Source organism: Xyrauchen texanus, chromosome 34, assembly GCF_025860055.1.
Source record: "Xyrauchen texanus isolate HMW12.3.18 chromosome 34, RBS_HiC_50CHRs, whole genome shotgun sequence".
Classification (NCBI taxonomy): domain Eukaryota; kingdom Metazoa; phylum Chordata; class Actinopteri; order Cypriniformes; family Catostomidae; genus Xyrauchen; species Xyrauchen texanus.
Genome location: NC_068309.1, coordinates 25970828 through 25986980, shown reverse-complemented (window position 1 = coordinate 25986980; position 16153 = coordinate 25970828). Strand labels below are relative to the sequence as shown.

General features: G+C 39.2%; 1 protein-coding gene across 5 annotated transcripts in view; it reads left to right on the top strand.

Moving 5' to 3' along the window:
- Positions 1-4001: 4001 nt before the first annotated feature.
- Positions 4002-16153, top strand: part of LOC127628061 (regulator of G-protein signaling 14-like) — a 30534-nt gene continuing 18382 nt past the window's right edge. Inside the window, exons 1-3 of one of the 5 annotated variants that reach the window (XM_052104732.1) lie at positions 4002-4071; positions 4281-4403; positions 11340-11361. In XM_052104732.1, the coding sequence (XP_051960692.1) occupies positions 4015-4071; positions 4281-4403; positions 11340-11361 (202 nt within the window). In that variant the 5' untranslated portion in view covers positions 4002-4014. Of the gene's footprint in view, positions 4072-4174; positions 4404-9002; positions 9152-11339; positions 11362-16153 lie in introns of those variants that run through there. The other 4 variants (XM_052104734.1, XM_052104731.1, XM_052104730.1 and 1 more) reach the window with 4 other exon arrangements.

The window sequence follows — 16153 nt, the reverse complement described above, 5'->3', positions numbered from 1 at the left end:
GCCTTCCATCCTTTTGTATTACACCAAAGAGCCACAATGTTCCATCGGCCTGTTAATGAGAAGCAATGGTGAGTATCTCTGTCCACAGACCTGTCACAATCCAGACCCACAATGGAGCTGCTCTCTGGTGCATCTCTAGTGGCCTTATCACTGCTCTGCAGACTAACTTCACTCTATTGTTGAGCGATTGCTCCTGTTGGGATTCCATAATATTCTGGGGGATAAGCAGCCAATCTTAGACAATTACTGAAAGACAAACTAAATCCTCCATAAATAGTTCTACAGTTCATGGTGCTTCCCCTTACCGCCCATCATCTTTCTGAAAACTTTGGTGAAACCTTGCCAGCAGTGAGATATTAGTCATTCTCTGATATCATAATGATAGTCCATGTGAAGCAAACACTAAATATGGTTAGACAGCGACACTGACATTTCCAACACTGCCTACTTTTAATTATAATTACATTACTTTGAGCTTTCATGATTACGCTAGCCTATTAGTCGCACACATGTGATTACTCATTGATATTGATTGATCCCACAGGAAATAATAATAATAAAAAAAAAGAATCACAAATGAGATTCCAGGAGCGCAATTAGATTAGATCGAAAGGAGACGTGCTTCACATATTTTTTTCCTAAGCTAAAGACCCTTGTAACAGGATGTAATTGTGATGTCTTTATGTTTTATGGTCTAATGTCATTTATTTTATTAAATTATATAAACTTGCTATACTAAACATCTGGAACAGTAAAAGTCTGCTTTCACTTTAAAACATATTAATAATCACAGTAATACATAAAAAAGGCCACATGATGACACGAGGAATACATTTTTCCATGATCTTTTGACATCTTGGTCAGAGTTAGAGGTCCCAGAGGTCATTGTAATATAGATGAAATTAATCTGATGTCACACTGCAGGAAAACCTGCTGCTGGGTTCTTTCTAGCAGCAGATTTCAATGGTGGAAATAGGCAGCACTGCAGTTTTAATAATATTTGAAGATTTATAACATGTAATGATGTCTTTTAATGTTAATAGAAGTTATTATAAAGGAATATCTATGGTTTACAGTGAAAGTATGTGGGTTCTTTTCTGAAATATCAGCAAAACAAATTTAAACTTAGTTCAATGAGCCTTTATGAATACACATCCTCACACATTTATCACACTTCTAAAGCCTAACAATTTGGATGCTTAGAAATGGAAACTACAATCAAACATACAATATGTGTAATAGCCTATTTTATTTAAATATGATCATATTCTATGGTAAATCTTAATAACAGCTGCTTGATTGAACAATATTATTTACTGCATTAAAAATAAATGCAAAGACATCATTTTCGCAGTATGACATTATTTTTATTCACTTATCCTTTCACAAACAGTTGTCCATGCGCTGCAGTGGTAAAGACGGTCCCGTTCCTCCTGTTATATTGTATATGGTGGTCTTGATTATATAAAATCACCGTTAGATCATATTTGTCCTCAAATTTGTCATAGTGACAGCACTTTGGAAATTAAAAACAGCTGTTTGCATTTGGTGATTTATTTGTAAAATAAAGCTAATAAACACCAACAGCTGCTAGGGGTCAATTATGTCTAGTGGAGACGCGATGACAATGAAGGTGACCCCTGAATTATCATAATTTATGTGAAATCCTGAGATATTCCTGATGCAATGATCTGGTGGAAATTTAAAGAGGCCCTAATCTCCAATTACAACAGGAAACAGGATGTTTCAACACAACAAACAGCACTTTTTGGGCAGATGCAGTGCAGTTTGAGTGAAGCGCCTATAGACAGCAGTTATTTTCTATGCAACTAAAAGAGCCCGGAAGGGGTTGGGCAGAGCGTATGTTTATGAACAATAACTTTATCCATAAAAAAATGCTGTAAGTTTCAGAACTGAAAACTTTCTCCTTAAAAGAAACAGAGCATTTTAGCCAAGCTGCAAAAATGGCTTGTTTGGAATTTGTGGAAATTGTGACGTCACAAGGACCAAATACATCTGCATATGCAACGCATATTTTTCCATCATTGCACCCTAGACCCCGCCCACTGGTTCTCAGTTAGTCACACATGTGAAGAGCAGAGCACAGATCTCAATCCGATTGAGCATCTTTGGGATGTGCTGGACCAACAAGTATGATCCATGGCAGCTACACCTCACAACTTACAGGACTTGAAGGATCTGCTGCTAATATCTTGGTGCCAGTTACAACATCTTAAGCGGTCTTGTAGAGTCCATGCCTCAGTGGCTCAGCGCTGTTTTGGTGGCACATGGAGCACCAACAGCATATTAGGAAGGTGGTCCTAAATGTTTTATTTTTAAAATTGTTTTACATGTATTTTCTTGTATTTGAGTGGTGGTGGCGTAGTGGGCTAAAGCACATAACTGTTAATCAGAAGGTCCCTGGTTCGATCTCCACAGCCACCACCACTGAGTCCTTGAGCAAGGCACTTAACTCCAGGTTGCTCTGGGGGGATTGTCCCTGTAATAAGTGCACTGTAAGTCACTTTGGATAAAAGTGTCTGCCAAATGCATAAATGTAAATATAAATATTTTATAATTTTTAACACAGATGATAAGGTAACTACCCGTTACCAATTATAATGTTTTTACTGTATCATTTACATTTTTTTTTACTGTTAATATTATGGAAATGTTTACAACTTTGTACCTTTACTGTGTCAACAATTGCCTCATTGGTGTCATTTGTTATTTTGTGCTAAAGAATGTTACAAGAAACATCTGTGACAAAACGAATACTTAAAGTATCATTTTTTCCGTTCAGAGCAATATTTGTCTCTGAATCGACATAACGATTCCTTCTTTGCCCGAACATTTCTTTAATCTTTGCTAGGGGTTAATAATTACCACATTTACTCTTTCCTCAAATGCCTTTGTTGCTGGCTGAGCTCATCTCTCCAGCTGTGTGAGAGAGTGGAATGGCGAATTGGCTTATGGCTGCACAGGCTGCTGCACTGATGAATTAAGAGGAACAGGTGTCAGCCTTCACAGAACAGAAGGGGCTTTAGTGACACAAAACAAAACTGGTTATGGTTGGTTCTCTAGCCTGGACCTGCTTTGGGCAGTTTGCTGTATTAACTGGACTGAAATGTTGCTTTTTAAACCTTTTTTCGTACAAAGCACAGTCTTCATTTTGACAATAATTCTTGTGCAATGTCCACGGCACTGATCAAAGTATAATTACAATCAGAAGCATTATGAGACTAGAAGCCTTCCATTTAGAAAGCTTAAAGTTCAAAAGTATTATTTTTCAATGTTATGCTACATTCTCCAATTTCCCAGCCAAATGCTGATGTGTGTAATATAACTAAAATGTAATAAGATTTGATTTCCTCAAAAAGTGCAAACACTGGCTGTGTAGCGCTTTCCAAAATGCATTGGTTTATTTGAGTGGCCTGGCCAGCTTGACACAGCAACATCGGCATAACCAATGGGGTCAGTTTGGGGCAAAACTCCGTTTTTTTCTGACCAATTGTAGATGGAATGTGTATTCGGAAATCTGTTTAAAACAATGCTGTAAGTAAGCCATTTTTAGGTTGACTTTTCCCCAATGTTTAAACGATTTGAAACAATGGCATGAGATCGTGGCAGGACTATCTGTTTGTCCAACCAAAAGTAGATTGGAAACAGTCTATAGTTGTAATCCCAAAAGGACTGGCGATGCTATTGGCACAGAAATTACACACTTAAATATTTTGTATACAAAAGTAAATTTAATTAAGAAATTATTATTCACATAATAGTCTGTGTCTGTCAAATGAAGGAACATCAGTTATTCTCAAGCTTTCTAAGGTTCCTCTGGATGCTTGTTGATTGTGCTTCAGCATGTTTTCCTCCTCAATTACTTTTATGTCCAGTAGTGTTGTGTTTTATGATGTTGACACAGTGACGCATTGTTTCTGTGAGCAGAAGTTTTACCACAGATTTTGCATTACCTCACTGGTCTCCAGCACACTGCCAGCTTTGTCTATCATCATGGAGATTTCTGTGTCTCACCACCAACAGAAACCAACTGTCCAGTCTCAGGAAAAGGTACTACATTTCCTTTTCACTTCTTACCTGTTTTATTCTTTCTGATAATCTGACAGAAACATTGATGGGACTGTACAGCAAAGTATTTATTTATTTTTGGGAGGCCATCAATGCCTCAACAGAATAAGGCGGAACATTTTGAACATCTATTGTGTAATAACTGTGATGATATTTTTACTTCGGATATTTGTGTGTGGGGAATGAATCAGAGGACCTTGAGTTTCCAAGAAATTACTAGAGGGTTCTCAAACCTTGCTCGACGCAACTCTTTACGAAGAACTCTTGGGAGAAACAACACCCTGTCAGACAGTCAACCACACATCCTCAATAAGGTAAAACCTTTGACTAATTTCAGAAGAGCTTTCATCTTTCTACAGTTGCTAAGTTACTTCCAAGCTATCCATTAGCTGCAATTCTGGTAATGACATTTAAATGTTGGGATGAAACATGTCAAAACAGTAGATTTAATTGTATTTGGGGAACCAGCATAATTGATTTTCACCAATAGATGTTTAAACAAACTGTTCAGCACACATATATTTTTCACCATTAACCTGATCTCACTCTGCATGTGAACACTTTTACCAGCGTTCCTACTGGCTAAACCAGGGGTTCTCAACCTTTTGCAAGCTGGGCCCCCCCCAAAGCTGGTTCATTGCAGTTGGGGCCCCAGTGCCCCCCGCCCCACCCCACGCTTTATTGTTGTTATTATTACTATTATTATTATTATTATTATTATTATTGGCAGTAGCACCAGACTTCTAATGTGAGCTTGCAGGCATTATTATTATTATGAGTAGTAGTAGGCCTATCATCATTACTAGGCTATTGCTATATAATTATATGAGGTTACATGCTTTATTGTTGTTATTATTATTATTATTATTATTATCATCATCATCAGTAAGCCTATTATCATTACTAGGCTATTGCTATAATTGGGAATTGGCACCAGACCTCTGATATTAATTTATGCTTTATTATTGTTATTATTACTAGGCCTAATAGTAGGCATCATCTGCATTTTTTACAGAAGCTTGCTGGTAGGTGATGTTAATGTGATACCTGAGCCTGCTTTGCCTTGCAAAGATCCTCAATTCTTGGCTCAATGTTTGATAAACATAGCCTCAAATCATCCTCGATTTGTGCACGATTGCGGTATTTCGTTTTGAGTGCAGTCATTTTTGAGAATCCTGCCTCACACAAATATGTCGACGTGAAAGGAGGGAGAATCTTCAAGGCGACGTCACAGAGTTCAGGGTATTCCTGCATCAATGCTGCCCAGAATGACGAAAGAGGGCAGGAGCTAGAGTTTCTTCAGTCTATTGTCACTCTTCAGCTCAATAAGCTGTTCCTGCATATCAATTGATAGCTCGTTTGCTGTGCACACAAACGGATCTCGAACCCACGCAAAAGAGCGATAATCCTCTTTAAAGTACGTCGCAAATTGTTTTCTCATTGCTGACAGGTGCTCAGACGCTGATTGAAATAGGGAGGAGAAATCGTGTGACGTGCCTGCATCAGTGATAAAGTCTGCAAGGCTGGGGAACATGGCGCAGTTCCCTCGACTGATGCGGCCATGCCAGAGGTCTAGTTTTGTGTGAAGGTGTGCACTTTGTCTGCAAGGAGCAAAATATGAGTTTCGCGGCCTTGCAAAGACAGGTTGAAATCAAACAAATGAGCGCCGTTTTCTAAAGTCTATGAGCGCAGCACACACAAATAAACTAAATTGACATACTGCAGTTAAATTTCAAAATGTGATGTTTTTATATTTATAACATTTGAATACAGTTCAGCAACATACATCACACGACCTGACGACCAAGAGAGCTGACAATTGACCATCACTTAATTTACCATCACCTCACGATTGAAAATGTGACACTGATTTCATATGACAGTTCAACAAACAAGTTAATAATATTAAGTCACTTACATTTTAGACGAAATAATGACTGTTTTGGTCTATTTTAGCAGCGAAAATAGATCCGATGAATCCAAACAAAGATCACAGCATAGCCATAGCGCATCTCACAGCAATACTCAATCGTGTTTTGAATGATTCAGTTTTGTGAACGAATCGGTTGAGTCAAAGATTCAATGACCCATTCACAAACATCTGTCTCATTCTTGATGAATCGGCCATTTGAACGAATCGTTTGAATGAACGACTCAATGACTCGCTTAATGAAACCGCTTATTATGCTTATCACCTGCATTTGCGCTCACTATCGACAAACCAATCAAATTTGTTCAAAACTTTTTTTTTTAAATCAGTCCAAACATATTTACATATTTATTCAGGAGTTATGTATATACAAAACTATAACTTTTTATGACAGTAGTTTAGTGGTAAAAAAATGTTTTGCAGTGTGCCTGTTTCCGTTTAGCCATCAAAAGCAGAGAATAACTGGATTATTTCAAGTCTCATGTAAACATGGTTTTCTTCCATTGTCAAATTTTTTGATCGTTATCAGCTGGAATGCAACCACTCATTCAGGCTAATTGGCACATGTACTGGGCCGGTGGTGAGTTTCTCCGATAAGTCGCCAGCCACAGGGCTAAGGAGGAAGGACATCCAGGATCCACACTTTTGTGAATGCGAGTGGAGTGCACGTCTTTGCCTCAAGGGAGGGGAAAGGCACTATGTGCAAGCGGTTCACCTGGCCAGCTGTCCCGAGACTTACCTGTTTGAACCTGACAACAGAAGGGACGAAACCGGCTCAACTAGGAGGTTGTAACTCGCAGGTCCAAGATTGGCTGTAATCCGCTGCCTTTTTTAGGTATGATGATGTAGGGTATGTAAAACCCCTTCCTCATTATGGCAGGAGGAACAGGCTCTATCGCGTCCTTCTGCAGGAGGGAGGCGATCTCAGTGTGCAAGACAGCGGTGTTCTCGCCTTTCACCACAGTGAAGTGGATGCCGTTGAACCTGGGCGGGCGCCTTGCGGACTAAATCACATAGCCGAGTCGGACAGTCCTGATCAGCCATCGCGACAGGTTGGGGAGCGCGAGCCACAGCCCCAAGTTCCATGTGAGGGGGACCAAGGGAACAACCGTGTCGAATGTACCTGTGGGCGGAGCCTCGCAACGGGGCTGAGCCCGAGGTGCCACTTGTGGCCGTGCCGAGTTCAGGGACATCAAAGCACTTACCTGGATCCTTGTATCCCCTCTGGATCAGCCTGGCATGGGGGAGGAAGAAGTTCGTCCTCATGACCCGTGGAGGCCATCACATCAGTGCCACAGCTAGGCACATGGGGGACCCACCTCCGGGCCGCCGAAACTGCCAGAGAGGCGGTCTACATCCATCGAAAACTGCCGGGCGAAGTCTCCGACAGTGACGCAGAATAGGCCAAATATGGAGATGGGGCATCAAGGAATCGAACCTTGTCAGCCTCTCTCGACTCAACCAGGTTTAGCCAAAGGTGGCGCTCCTGGACCACCAGGGTGGACACCAGCTGCCTGAGAGGCTGTAACCTTTGTCGCCCAGATGGCGGGATCAGTCGCCGAGCACTGCTCCTGCATCAATCCCAGGTCAGGACTACCCTCGTGCATTCTTTAAGTGCCTTGGCTTGGTACACCTGCAGGAGAGCCATGGCATGCAGGGTGGAGGCGGCACATCCAGCAGCACCATAGTCCTTAGCCGCCAGTGACGAAGTAAGTAAATGGTGCCTGCCACGACCTCATAAGCTCCTCATGTACCTCCGGGAAGAAAGGAACGGGGCGGAGCATGCCTGTAAGCAGCACTCTAGCCCCAGGAATCAATCATAAAGCTGCAAGGTTTCGGGGGGGAGGGCGGAGGGTTCCACTCCAGCCCGACTCTTGCGGCTGCATGGGCAAGCATGGCACCAGCTCCGTGTCAGCCTGCGACTGGACCACCGCACCCGAGGGTGGGAGTCCAGCCGAGTCTTTCACGTCAGACATGATGAGCCCACTCTCCAATGCTGCAATCGATAGCTCATCCTCCTCACGAGGCCCAAACGAGTCCACAAACCCGACCTGACACGGGCCCCTGGTCTCATCCAGCTGAAGCACCCAGTGGTGTTATCTGCACAACACTGGTGCAAGAGGGGGAGAACCACTGTAGTCCACCGTAGAGGCCAACAGCTCATGAGAACAAAGAGATGAATGGACGGCAAAGTAATTCAGCTCACTGAATACAACCGCTTGGCTCTGAAGAAGTCTGAATGAGGGGTTGCATTCCAGCTCATTTTATACCCGTATGTCCGGGGAAATGGCATGCAAATTCGACTCGCTCATTGGCCTTTCCTCAAAGATCAGAGATGTCTGGGGCTGCCAGGAGCGACCCCTAGTGTCACTTCATCAACACAACATCGAGTGAGTGACAGAAAGGGAACAGTATATTCCTGTGAATGTAAACAAGCTCTATGATATTCTGGTGCCTAGATATGTCTAGAATCCCCCAACAGGGCCAATGTACATTGCCACAAGTAAAAAAAAAAGCACCCACCTCTATATGTTGCTATGATATTCTGTTTTTAGATATGCCTTGGTTACAACTGGGTTTATGTAAGTCAGCGTATGTCTGTGGGACCATACTAGTAAGTTTGATCAACTTAAAAAGTAATAGCACACCTCTCTTCACTGAGCTGAACTATTTGAGGTATCATTCATTTCATGTATCATTCATACTTAGGGTTAGGGGTTTATTAAAATCCCTCACCTTAGGTATGAGCAATAGTAATAGCAATGCTTGCCTTATAAAGCACTACTAAAAACCAAATATGACATTATTTCATTTTTATTACTGCAAACTTTTTTCTACGTAATCTACTTACTTCATTCATTATGTAATGATGGAAGAATTGCAGTCATAGTTTCACTGTAAAATTTCAAAGATTAAAAAAGGACTGTCTGAAATATGCCCACACTTCCTCTTGTGGCATGTTACCATGGTAAGACTTCCTGTTCGAGCAGGAAGTTATAATGTGTTCAAAGCACATCTCAAACGCACATCAGAAACAACTTACTCATGCGCTCATTAATATTCTAAAGTGTATGTGATTCCAAGGATATGTCTCTGAAAGGGAATATTATTGGAATATCCAATGGACTCAAGGTATGTTTGAAGGGCTTCTATCAGTGAACGTGTGTACAGGCCTGTTTGTTGAGTATTGTCTCTATCTTGTACTATATGATAGCATTGCCACATATATCTAGTGAATATGAAAATAAAAATACTGTATGTATCAGTTCAAAGAGCAACTGCCAAATATTGACACACTTGATACCGAATAGATGGAAAATATTTCTCACGAGAAGCAAATTGAAATACTTTCTTTAGTCTTATATGGTGAAGTTATCAGGAGAAGAGTAGTCTTGTGCTTCTGACTCATGTCGAGGCGGAAAATGTAAAACATGTTTTTCTTGCCATTTCTGCTTAATTCTTTGCTGCAGATCATTTAAAATATACACCTTACAACATTTCCCTCTGTAATGAGATGATCTAAGAACAATTCTATCTATCTATCTATCTATCTATCTATCTATCTATCTATCTATCTATCTATCTATCTATCTATCTATCTATCTATCTGTCTGTCTGTCTGTCTGTCTGTCTGTCTGTCTGTCTGTCTGTCTGTCTGTCTGTCTGTCTGTCTGTCTATCTATCTATGTATCTATCTATCGTTGAAGTCAGAAGTTTACATACACCTTAGCCAAATACATTTAAACAAAATGTTTCACAATTCCTGATATTTAATCATAAAAAACATTCTCTGTCTTAGGTCAGTTAGGATCACTACTTTATTTTAAGAATGTGAAATGTCAGAATAATAGTAGAGAGAATTATTTCTTTCAGCTTTTATTTCTTTCATCACATTCCCAGTGGGTCAGAAGTTTACATACACTTTGTTAGTATTTGGTAGCATTGCCTTAAATTGTTTAACTTGGGTCAAACATTTTGGGTAGCCTTCCACAAGCTTCTCGCAATAAGTTGCTGGAATTTTGGCAAATTCCTCCAGTCAGAACCGGTGTAAGTGTGAGTCAGGTTTGTAGGCCTCCTTGTTCGCACACGCTTTCTCAGTTCTGGCACAAATTTTCTATCGGATTGAGGTCAGGTGTGATGGCCACTCCAATACCTTGACTTTGTTGTCCTTAAGCCATTTTGCCACAACTTTGGAGGTATGCTTGGGGTCATTGTCCATTTGGAAGACCAATTTGCGGCAGAGCTTTAATTTCCAGGCTCGTGTCTTGAGCTCTTGCTTCAATATATCCACATAATTTTCCTTCCTCATGATGCACACCAGTCCCTCCTGCAGCAAAGCATCCCCACAACATGATGCTGCCACCCCCACGATTCACGGTTGGGATGGTGTTCTTCGGCTTTCAAGCATCACCCTTTTTCCTCCAAACATTTTGTTGGTCATTATGGCCAAACAGTTCAATTTTTGTTTCATTAGACCAGAGGATATTTCTCCAAAAAGTAAGATTGTCCCATGTGCACTTGCAAACTGTAGTCTGGCTTTTTTATGGTGGCTTTGGTGCATTGGCTTCTTCCTTGCTGAGCAGCCTTTCAGGTTATGACGATATAGGACTCGTTTTACTATGGATATAGATACTTGTCCACCCGTTTCCTCCATCATCTTCACAAGGTCCTTTTCTGTTGTTCTGGGACTGATTTGCACTTTTTGCACCAAACTACGTCCTTCCTGATGGCTGTGTGGTCCGTTGGTGTTCATACTTGCGTACTATTGTTTGTACAGATGAACGATACCTTCAGGCATTTGGAAATTGCTCCCAAGGATGAATCAGGCTTTTGGAGGTCCACAAATTTTTTTCTGAAGTCTTGGCTGATTTCTTTTGATTTTCCCATGATGTCAAGCAAAGAGGCACTGAATTTGAAGGTAGGCCTTAAAATACATCCCAGGTACACCTCCAATTCAGTACAACTATCTGAAGCTAATTGGCTAATTGTCTAAAGGCTTGACATCATTTTCTGGAATTTTTCGAGCTGCTTAAAGGCACAGTTAACTTTGTAAACTTCTGACCCACTGGAATTGTGATAGGCAATTAAAAGTGAAACAATCTGTCTATAAAAATGGTTGGAAAAATTACTTGTGTCATGCACAAAGTAGATGTCCTAAATGTTTTAATGACTTCAACCGAAGTGTATGTAAACTTCTGACTTCAACTTTATCTATCTGTCTGTCTGTCTGTCTCTATATTTTTTAATAAGTATATTTTATGACAATGACTAATCCAGCTGATTACAGCTCTGATTGATATAATTTCATTTTCACCCACAGACACTGGCTGTTTCAGATGGCGGTGAGTAATAAATTACTAATGCTTTTTGAGAATAGAGAGAGGATGAATGATATGTTCCCTTCCACTGTATATTTTCAAAGAGACAAGGGGAAAAACTGTTTTCATGCTTTATCTACTTGGCTTTTGAATTGCTCTTATGCAACTACACACCTGATTCTATCACTATCATTGACCTGTTTACATCCTGTTTTGGGTGCAGTTGTAACCACACATTTCCTCGCTCTCTTCAAGTGTCATTGTGAGACAGAGAGCAGGAGAGAAAAAAGAAACAGGTAGACAGGAAAACAGACAGGCAGACAGAGGTATAGAAAATGATGTGACTGTCTAGAAATGAATGTATCAGTACAGTAGACAGCCATCAGTAGCACCAGTAAATCAAGGCCACTTTGACATCACTTTACTGACAATAATCTGTGAAGTGTCAATGCTAATCATTATTCATAAAATGTGATTTTAACCCATTCTTGGGGATTACCTTTCATTATTACATATCAATGACACAAAGCAGCTGTTGAAGTTAGCAGGGGGCATATAATCTTTCATAAGTACTGGGACACAGGTCCGTGTCCCCCATCATGTAAAAAAAGTGTAGTATATGAATTATAGATATCAACATTTACATTTTCACAAGTTTAAATGATAATTCTTGATGTCAGGAATGGAATTACTACTAGTGAAAATGCTAATGTTTAATAACAGTTAATACATGTGCGCTAGTAAATATTCTTGTAAAAACGTCATTAATTGCAGGAACACACATTCTTGATATCAAAAATGGAATTAAAGTTTTGAATTTAAATTTTTACTAGTGCAAATATATTTACTGATATCAAGAATTAGCATGATCTAATTAATAAATCCCCTATGAGAATTTTTTGCAAAAACAACACTAAAGCATGCTAAATTATGTGTTTTATAAGTGTTTTAATGTACTGTTATGGTTTTGATACTCATTTAGTTGGAAAATATCTCTACCTCAAGTCGTTCAAAAGCTGTGTATGCAAGCGTTGACCTCATTCATCGCTGGCAAACAATGGGATTAATTTGAAGATTTTGTTTCTTTTGATTGTCGGAAAATATAAATTTTATTCAGCGCTTTGTTTGTTCTCTGTTTTCTGAAGTATTCCAATACTGTTTTACTGAGTGCAAAACTGCTCCAAAACATTGAGATTCAAATTATAGACACGAAATCACAAACTGATTCAGACCATTTTGCTAATCTCATTTAAAAGAACCGACTCAAAAGAGTGATTCAGTCATGAATGAGTGTAGGTTTGGAAAAGTAGTATTGGAAATATTTGTAGATGCCTAATGCAGTCAAACTGAATTTATGGGTAATATGTACCCATAGGGGACAGTTTAAGAGTGCAGAAAATGAATGGTAAAATAAAAAATGTTTGCTGACAAGCTAACATGAAAGTCGGTCTCAAACATTCCCACTGCCAAACTAAGAAAACCGTTAAGCTGAATCAGTTCATTGATACTTGACAAACGATAGAGGCACTTGAGATTCACCGACTGACATGTTTGTACACTGGATTTTATTTGCACTGTGATATGTGAAGCGCTGTTGTAGTGACTTGCATTGAAATGGTAAACATTACTATAAAGGCCCTTCACTTTTAGAGCCTAAAATAAATACATATTATATAAGTAAATACAGTGGCCAACATTTATTTGGACAGTTTTGGACTCTTAAGCAACACTTAAAATGCACAGTATGGATGTCATTGCATAGATAACAAAATTCCAAAGAAACTGGCATCTGTTTGTTTAAGACTGAAAGGAATATACCTGGTTCAATACAAGTTACTGTTTTTTACAATCATTTTCAAACATTTCTCAATACTGAGAATGCATTTTCATAACTCTTCAAACAATCATCTCTACCAACTTTTATACTAGCACAACAGTTAATCTTTCATCCAAAATGCTCTACAAACATCACAACACTTCATCCATATCTCAAAATAAATTCATTTTACCTAAAAACTGGCAAACTGTTTCTCCCAATAGAAATACTTTGTAACTCAAAAATACATGACTTAATAAACACAAACAACAGGAATCATTACAAGAAGTTTAATTTTGGCTTACTGTAGGGTATGCTTGTCTTTTTACATTTGTAAACCAATATTCTATTACAAAGCAAGATGTTTAGAATGTCCTCCAAATGCTGCAATTTTCTTCAATTTGCTTTACAGTTTTTTTCAATTGCTAACAAGCATTGTTCAATACTGAAGCCACATTTTCAAAACTCTTCATACAGTCTGCATTACCAACATGAATCTTGACCAAACAAACAAAACACTTCATATGTGTCTCTAAATAAGCTTGTTCCACCATAACACTGGCAACAATTCTCATTCAGAAAACATACATTTCATTCATATCACACTGACCTAAAAAACACTTTCAACAGGGAGCATTACATAAATTATGAACTTTTATGATTTTGAAGTTTGAATGGTTTTTCACATAAATAAGCATTTCATTATAGAATAACTCCTTCTCACTTTATTGAATGTACTAAAGCATGTGTACCAAGAATGAATCAGAAATGCTGCAATTTTTTTTCTTTGAATATAGTACTTTATTTGTGAAAATAAAAAGATGAAAAAATTAAAAATAAATCCTGAAATGCCGGGGCTGAAATGATAATTACAAAAAAATTCAACACATCAGCAACATGTGTAGTCTAATCACTGATTGTATTTGGCCACAAGTTCTCATCAACATCACACCTGATGCCTTCTCTGGCAATGCATCTTGCAAAGTTCCTTCTGAAATGTCTAATCCAACCCTGGCAGTCTTCAGGAGAAATGTCTCCACACCTCGCTTTCATTGCCTCCAGTAAAGTCACCTGGTCATGTGGATGGTGGTCATAAACCTTCCACCTCCTCACAGTGAAAAACTCCTATATGGGGTTTACTGTAAGAAAGGGGCGTATGGAGGCAGAAATAATACTGATATCCTAGGATGTGCAGCAAACCAGTCTGTGACTGCAGCAGAGTGGTGGAATGCCACATTATCCCACACAACAAAGAAGGTAGGGGAGTTTGATGCCCCTCGCCTTCTCTCCTCTTCTGGCACAAGTTGATTATGCAGGTCATCCAGAAAAGAAATAAGCATCTCTGTATTGTAGGGGCCAATGAGTGGTTTGTGTAACAGCAAAACATCACTGGACAGTGCTGCACACATCGTGATGTTAGCTCCTCTCTGGCCTAGGACATCCACGGTTGCTCTCCAGTCAGATTTCTTCACCTGTGGCGTGTTTTGCCTGGTTGAATCCAGCTTCATCCACAAAGATAAAAGTATGTGGAGTTCGGCTGGCTTACATCTCCATTACCCTCTAAATCACAGACAGTTTTACAGTTTGGTAACTGAACAGATATCTTACCTGGACATACTGATACCAGAGTTCTTTTACATGTTCACTGTTTCTCTAAAAAAGTGTATAGTGTACAATTGCTTCATCCTCATTTTATGTTTCTCTAGGACTCTAGCAATTGCCGTCGTGCTGACCATATTCATATTTCCAAAAGTAAAATTGTCTGCCAGCACTCTGTCCCGAATTACCCGCAGTTTTATTGCATTGTTGGCATTTACCATGTCAACAATGGCAATTTCCTCCACATCTGAAAAGATTCTGCCTCTCCATCCTCTCGGAGGCAACCTTTGTATCCTAAAACACAACAATTACTGTATTGTAATACGTTTCAAAATGTCAGTACATGTAAAAATGTAGACATATTGTATTGTACTGTAATATGTAGTTCAGTTATCATCAAAGGATGCTTATGTCACCTGTTGTTTTGCCAGAAAATGTACTATTGATGCAACTGTTGAAAGGTGCAGATTTGGTTGCACCCTCATACCTCTTTCAAAGAGAGACCGTGGTTTACATCATGGTCAATAATTGTGGCCTTTATTGCATCAGAGATCACCGCTTTTGGTATTCCACTCCTTTTTCCTCCATGCACTCTCCCTCTCTCTACCACACCTCTTTCCTCACCAACCTGTCTTCTTTGATCCATTTTCCAAACAAAATCAGTTCCAAGCTATCCTCTTACAGTATACTAAAACATGGTAATGAGACTAAAGCAGGACATCTGGTTAGGCTTTCAGTTGAAATTGCAATTAGCTTGGAATTATTATTATTATTTCATTTTCTGCTAAGGTTTTCTATATTTCAAAATAATTACTGCAGAAATGCTTGAAATTTGACATCAATCTGTTTTGAATGTGTTTTTATCAGTTTTGAAAGCAGTGTGTTAGCATTTGAAAAATGAGCTGAAAATATAAAGTGTTTTGCAAGCCAAGGAGTATGAATGAAAAAAGTGTTCGTGGGTTTAGAAAAATGTGGTCATTGAATGCATTTTGTCTGAAAGCAGTGAAAAATTATTCACAGTTTGGTCCATATAGACTTCTGTTTCGCTGAATGTGTGAAGAGTTTTGAAAATGTGGCTTCATTATTGAACAATGCTTGTTAGCAATTGAAAAAGCTGTCACGTTTGCATGTGGCACAATAATTCCAAAATAACAAAAAAGCGCACACTGAAAAGAGTTACAATGTCACAGACAGAAAAATACATGTAAGTAGTTCTGCAATTTCAATTTACAGAACAGTACGTACATCATACTGTCAACTGTGAAGTAGGTCTGTTAGGTTCACTGTTAGGCAGAATGCATATTTGACCTGTTTATTTGTTGAAATATTCACACAATTGGTGCCAATGTGAAGCATGGGAGATTTGGCTGCAGTCTAAGATGAGCCTCTCTCAAAGATAGA